This window comes from Manacus vitellinus, unplaced genomic scaffold (genome assembly GCF_001715985.3).
Source record: "Manacus vitellinus isolate BGI_N305 unplaced genomic scaffold, ASM171598v3 scaffold_68_pilon, whole genome shotgun sequence".
Taxonomy (NCBI): domain Eukaryota; kingdom Metazoa; phylum Chordata; class Aves; order Passeriformes; family Pipridae; genus Manacus; species Manacus vitellinus.
The window spans coordinates 1,401,326-1,408,233 of NW_021940744.1; the positions used below are offsets into that span (position 1 = coordinate 1,401,326).

At 45.0% G+C, this 6,908-nt stretch overlaps 1 protein-coding gene across 1 annotated transcript in view; it reads left to right on the plus strand.

The window, feature by feature from the left end:
- The window catches only part of HMCN1 (hemicentin 1), a gene marked incomplete at its 5' end in the record, with an annotated part of 160,609 nt that overhangs the window by 151,496 nt on the left and 2,205 nt on the right, over nt 1–6,908 (plus strand). The window contains 4 exons of the mRNA XM_029964017.1: nt 144–272; nt 3,889–4,239; nt 6,213–6,332; nt 6,663–6,789. Of these exons, the coding sequence (XP_029819877.1) occupies nt 144–272; nt 3,889–4,239; nt 6,213–6,332; nt 6,663–6,789 (727 nt within the window). The remainder of the gene's footprint in view (nt 1–143; nt 273–3,888; nt 4,240–6,212; nt 6,333–6,662; nt 6,790–6,908) is intronic.

Consider the following 6,908-nt stretch of genomic DNA (forward strand, 5'->3'; position numbering starts at 1 on the left):
GCTTGGTACCACACGTTAGACAGTAATGCCTGACTCGGGCACCAGGGAAGAAGAAGAGTGTGCATTCAGAGGGCCAGATGCACCCAGGCTCCTCTGCCTGCCTTCCCCAGCCCCTGGTGAGTGTTGCTTTGCTGTCCCTGCAGATGTGGACGAGTGCCGTGCCGGGACGCACCAGTGCCGCGCGCCCCAGCTGTGCGAGAACACGCGGGGCAGTTACCGCTGCCTGTGCCCGCGGGGCTTCCGGGCACAGGGCATGGGCAGGCCCTGTGTGGGTAAGCTGCAATCACCCTCCTGTCTCCCCCTGCTGCTGCTGCTGCCTGGGCTGGCTGCTCTGGCACACGGCACTGCTGTTCCTGGTGAACGCTGTGCTCTAGAGAGGAGTTTGCCCTCGAGTCCCAAATTGTCCATCCAAAACAAAGCATCCGGTTCAAAGCAGTCAAAGCTAAATGGTTCCAAACGGAGATTGGTTTGGGGCCATGCTTTGAAAGCAAAGTGTAAAAGGGTCTCAGGGCACTGGTGGATGGGTGTGGCGAGTGACCTTTCCACAAGAGGCTTCGTTTATAAAAACCAGGTGAGATTTGTTGCTGTGCCTGGCTGTCCCCTGGCCTGCACTGGTTCACACGTGAAGGCAGTCACACAGGGAATCATGTGGATTCCCCTATGGAGAGCACCCCAGGGAGAGTGTTGTGAGAGGCAGGATAGACCCAGAACTCACCTCTGCTCAGGGACATCCCAAACACCCCTCCCCACACAGCACTGCCAAGGGGGTTCCCCACAGGGTAGAGCAGAGGGAGCTGAACGCGTTTATCCTGGTGTGGGTGGCTCAGAGCAGGGCAGGAGCGTTCCTGTCCGTCCCAGGAATGCTGACCACACAGTCACTGCCCTGTGCCAGCTCTGCAGAGCTGTCTGGCACGAGGCCCTGCAGAGCTTTCTCCCACACACGGGTGGAGCAGCTCGGGAGGCTCTCACAGCTCTGACGTGGAGAGCAAGAGTTTAGTATGTGCTGTCAGTGCACAGAACACTTCCTGGCATTTAACAGACCTCAGGAAGGCACTGGAATCATTTAGCATCACCTTTTTTGCATTTATGTAGAATATTTAAAACAAAATAGCTGATCCACCCTGCTAATGATTCCTGAATGTCAGTATTTGACATTTAGTGAGGTTGGTTGTGGTCGCTCTCATGTATCAGAGCAGAGAATTATTCCTCCCTCATGACTTCTTCAAGATTAGCTTTCCTAAGTGATAAATAGCTATTTTCTTATTTTATTTTTCTTTAACAACCTAAGATTTTGAACTACCAAAACCCAGGAACGTTTGGGTGGGTTTTTTTTTAAAGATATTAAATTACAGTAAGAAAGTGTTTGGCTGTAGACCAAGATGTTACTTCCACCATCTGCATCTCTACTGAAATAAAATCAATCCCAGACTTCTTAACGTATATTAAAACCATGTAAACTTCTGGCAGGAATAAGCTAGATGAAGTCTAGGACTGTGGGTTTCCACAAAGCACCAGCAACTGCCCTAAAGCTGCCTTCTGACCAAGGACCACTGAAAGCTCCCTCTTAAAAGTATGACTTGAATTTTTATCCTTTCAATTTTTATCTGCTTAAAAACATATTTAAAATATAGGTTCATCCAAAGCATTAGTTCATATGTTAATAAAATCCACTGAATTACGGCATTTCTGTGGAATCTCAACATACCAGGTCACAGGTGGAAAGGCATCACAAAAAGCTGCTATAAAGCATGTTTGTATATAACACATGCAAGGCTGTCTAGAATATAAAATCAAATATTGTTCTTCAAATTTAAGAAAGCCTGAAAATGTAGCTATTTTAATTTCAAAGTAATTTTACCTTGTTCTTGTAAATATTAGGATTGCCACCCCTCAGTGAGCTCTTCTCACAGGGACAGCCATGGGGTAAATGCAGGTGACTCTGGGGTTTTGTATTGCACAGGCTGCTCCTGCAAAAGAAACTGCTCCAATTTTCACCTGTTTTCTTTCATTCTATGATAATCTTCTAGTGCTCACTCACAACTTGTTCCAGGGACACTGGTTGTCATAAAGAATTATTGTTAGTTTCTTTTATGCATGTACAGAATGTAAAACTCAGCACTTAAGTGCCAAGGAAATTATAAGTTTTAGGGTGAAAAACAATGAAATTAATACACTTAAAATTCAGATTAGTTGTTGCCATACAAAAAGTGAAGTTCTCTTGTTTGCAAAACCTGACAATCCTACCCTGAGGATTTTCACGAATATATTATAAAGCTTCAGTTGTTTGTTTGCCAGATAACAGTTGGGAAATACTGTAATACTCTGCAGTAATTACTCCTGGATTTCCCACTCTTAAAACATTTAATTATTAATACCCCCCTAAATTCTTTAAAACCTTAAGTATATCAGATATTAAACACTTCATAAAAATGCAGTGTAATGTTCTACTATGTTTCTGACAGTACTGCTTTTTAAAAACCATTATCATGCAGTTGTGGCTTGCAGTGTTACAAACTCAAAAATCCTCTGTTCAGAGGAAGTGTAACAACATTGGCTTAATGGCATTTTTACAATAATAGTCGAAAGAATATACACTATCCACTAATATTAAATAATTGAGTCACTATAAAGATAATTTTTAGTTTCTAGTTACAAAAAGGTTTATAATATGTGTCAGTTACACATATGTTGTGATGTGTGTTAATATTGGGTTATTTATTTCTGGACATTGCAGAGTTGTTTGGAATTTGCAGATTCTTGTCTTTTTCTAGTGAAGACAGACTGTAAGTTTGAAAAGAAATACAGTGATGTCAAATTTCCAGCTGGGCCTGAAGTAACTTGAGGATAATTTTAGGAAATTTCTTACTGGCAGTGCCAGAGAACCTGTGGGGGCAGGTCAGGTCCTGAGAGCACTCCCAGTTTACTCAGAGTGAAGGACACTCAGCATGTTGTACCCTAAACCCTTTACTCTGTCTGCTCAGCACTCAGGTTTGATTCAAGGATGGGGTGGGTCAAATTACTTTGGATTGCAATTTAAAGGAAAACAACTTAAAAAAATGCATTGCTTAAGAAAACAAAAATAATTTTATTTCTTAATTGTATAAAAGCGAATTAATATTTGCTGTTAAGTCCCCAACCTGTCACAGCTGGAATGACCAATAACAGAATCACAAGTTAGAACTTACCTGACCTCTTCCCCCGTGCAGCCTTGAAACTCGTCCTCCAGCCCTGACCCCATCCCTGGAGTGTCCAAGGCCAGGCTGGACAGGGCTTGGAGCAACCTGGAATAGTGGAAGGTGTCCCTGCCCATGGCAGGGGGTGGCACTGGGTGGGCTTTAAGGTCCCTTCCCACCCAAACCATTCCAGGATTTCCCCACAGTAACCACACTGGAGCCTGTTGCTCTTCCCTCCGTGCCGGGTAATGAGTTTCTAACACTGCACTTCTCTGGAAGGCTCTGTGTTAAGTATTCTTCCTTTAAAGAAGGGCCTGGCAGCTTCTCCCACTCATCCTTAAGTGTGTAGCACTTAAGGAAAAAAACCCAAACCATTACTAAATAGTATTGAAGAGCTGAGGCTGAAACACTGCACACTTGAGGCAGGCCCTTCAGCAGGGCTCCTGTCCGGAGGGAGCACAGTCACACTGAGCCTCACAGGCTCATTTCTTAGAGAGTAAAGGTGTGGGACAGTCCAGGACAGCATAACCTGCCTGCTTGGCATCGTGTTCTCCATGTTTTACTGCCCTCAAAGTCTCACCCTTGTGTCTTCAGCGTGTTCCTCAGACTGAGATAAGTATCTGTGTGTATGTATACATATAGTTACGTGTTGTTGTTTGTTTGTTTTCTCTCCTTTCCACATGGTTTGTGGCTCTGGATCATGTGCCATGGGCAGACATTAATGAATGTGAACAAGTGCCTAAACCCTGTGCCTTTCAATGCACCAACACCCCCGGCAGCTTCAAGTGTCTCTGTGCACCTGGGCAGCAGTTGCTGGGTGACGGGAAATCTTGCGCCGGCTTGGAGAGGCTGCCAAGTTCTGGGGCCTATTACAGTAGCTATAACTATGCTCAGTTCTCCCCTGGGAGAGACAACCAGCAACAGCAGCACTATTACAGGCACTCCTCAAATCTCTACAGCTCCTTCTCAGAGTATAGGAACAGCAGAATACCTTTCTCCAGGACTAGAAGGAACATTAGAGAAACTTGTCCTGAAGGCTATGAGGCAAGAAATGGCAGATGTGTAGGTAAATGTCAGTCTATCTCTGCAACTCTCTTCTTTTGGGCCTTATTCTTAGGTTACTCTTTGATGTCTACCAGGGGCTGAGGGTTTGTGGTGCTGTGGGGTTTTTTTCTGTTTACCCTGGTCAGTACTCAGAGGGTTCTGCATGTTCTTGCCTCTCCTGTCTTTGCTCACATTGTAGCAAAAATGTTTTCAAACCTCCCTGTAACCTCTTGTTTTAACTGTGCTTCTTATTGTGTGTTTGCCAAGTTATTCTCTCCCTTACTCTCTTTCTCCTGATCACAGTAGCTCACCTTGGTGAATCTTCTCATGCTCCAAAATCCACCAGCAGCCCCAGTCTAGTCCCATTGCTTCTGTCAGACTCCCACTGATGGCAGCAACAATCTGGTTCAGAAAAGTTTTGGATAAAGATTTTAGAGTTGGGCACACTGGGGCCAGTCAGTGTCACATGGGCAGTAGGCACAGAAGCTTTTAGATTATTGTTATTTTATATAAGAAAAGGGGTTACAACATAGTTCAGCGAGCCTGGAGAGACTGATGGTAAGTAAGCAAATAGGTTTTCAGGAGCTGTGGCAGTGACAGCACAGACATTTCTTCCCTGAGGAGGAGACTAGGCAGTTACAGGAACTGGCAAGCTCTGCCCCTGGTTTTTGGGGGATATAAAAAAAATTACTTAATTTTTGGAAATACACTTCTTCTAAGCCAGACTTTGCCAGCTTATCTCATGGTTTGAGTATCTTAAGGAAATGACACTTCTCAGTAGGCACAACATCCTTCCAGGGTAAATGGTGATCTACAGAGAGGTTCTAGCATCAGAATTCCTGCTGGGATTATACAGTGAGATATAATGGTGACATACATGAACAGGCATTTCATAAATAATGTAAGGCCAGGCAGACATCAGACCTTGTATTTAAGTTACAAAGAGATTTCAGTAGTCACATACCTGGGGGTGGTACAGCAGTTGAACTGAGAGGCCCAGGGACACAGCTCCCACTGAGGGAAAGGGGAAGCTCCAACCTCTGATCTTCATCCCAGTTTCCAGTTGGAATTAGTTAATATTCTTGTACTTTTGTTTCGTGTAATAATCATCTAGGTTTAAAAATGACTGTTTAATATGAAAAATACACCCAAATGATACTTTTGTTGAAGTTCTTTCAACAGACAACCATCAGGATTTGATAACAACACACCAGAGGTTTCTGTTCACATCTGCTTCTCTTCTCTGTTTACATTTTGATCTAATGCAACCCCTGTAAATTAGAGAGAGGGAAGCCAAGACCTTCCTGCCACTGGTTTAATCATGCAAATCTGAAATCTTGCATGAGATTAACTGTATTGCTGTGCTGAATTAGGCAGATGTTTGAAAAGCCACTATAATTATAAATTACCTGTGTCTAAATCACACTAGTTTGCTTTACAAACTTTACATAATGTGGTCTGGTACTTCTGTATTTGAGAAAAAAAGTTAAGAGCAGTTATTGATAGTCTTTCCAGATACTGAGCTTAACTCATCCCCGTGGCATAGGGAAGGTTGTTTGGAAGGGAAACAGTGTTCCCTGAGGAGGGACTGACTGTAGGAACCACTTCCCCACTGTCAAGGCAGGATAACTGATCTGGGTGTTCCCCAAGCATGTGGTTTAACACCTGATTATCAGCTGATCAGCTCTGCTTGCCTTGGGGGCAGATCTGTGTTTGTATAACCCTGTCAGTGGACACAGATCCCCCCTCTCCCGGTCCCTTCAGCTGGGCTGTGTGCTACAGCTGCTGTCCCAAGAGGGCAGGACCCCCTCAGAGCTGGCTGTAGTTACTGCAGTTACAAGGGCTGGCACAGGTAAGGGGAGAGGACACTCTAGTCTGACACATTCAGCCCCATCAGGAAACAAGATCCAGACAACTTCCCCCAGCTCTGTCCCTACACCTGAACAGTTCATCCAGGGTCAGGGAATCCTGACGTGACGGTGCTTCTCTCCACAGACATCGATGAATGTGAGAGCAGGGACACCTGTCAGCACGAGTGCAGGAACACCCTGGGCAGCTTCCAGTGTGCCTGTCCCTCGGGATATCGCCTCATGGCCAACGGCAAAACCTGCCAAGGTACGGGCAGCGGGCAGGGCTGCAAGGGAACCAGCTACAGAGCAGGACGGGGCTCAGCCACCTCCCTGAGCTGCTCATGGGAGAGCCTTCAGAATTCCAGTTCTCAGAAGTTTTATATTCCACAGTTTAATGTTCCCTAAACCAGCAGCAAACAAGACAATTGCACCTTCTAATTGTCTGAAGTTCCCCTGTGAGCTCACATTACACGCTGAGCCCCAAGCTCCAGGGTCAGGCAGAGGCACCCTCTGTGCTCTGCTCAGCCTTTACCCACTTTGGTGTCTACCCTCTAATTCTGCCAACAACTGATCCCTTGCACGTTTTTCCATCCAGATATTGATGAGTGCCTGGAACAGAACATTAATTGTGGATCCAATCAGATGTGTTTCAACATGAGAGGAAGCTACCAATGCATAGACACACCTTGTCCACCCAACTACCAGCGAGAGCCACTTTCTGGGTACGTTTTATTTTCAGCCTTTTTTCACCCATCCCAAGCTGAGACCTGTGTTTGTTAAAGAAGAACATTTTAAGTTTGCCAGACACCAGTAAAGCTGATAAAAATCATAGAATCATAGA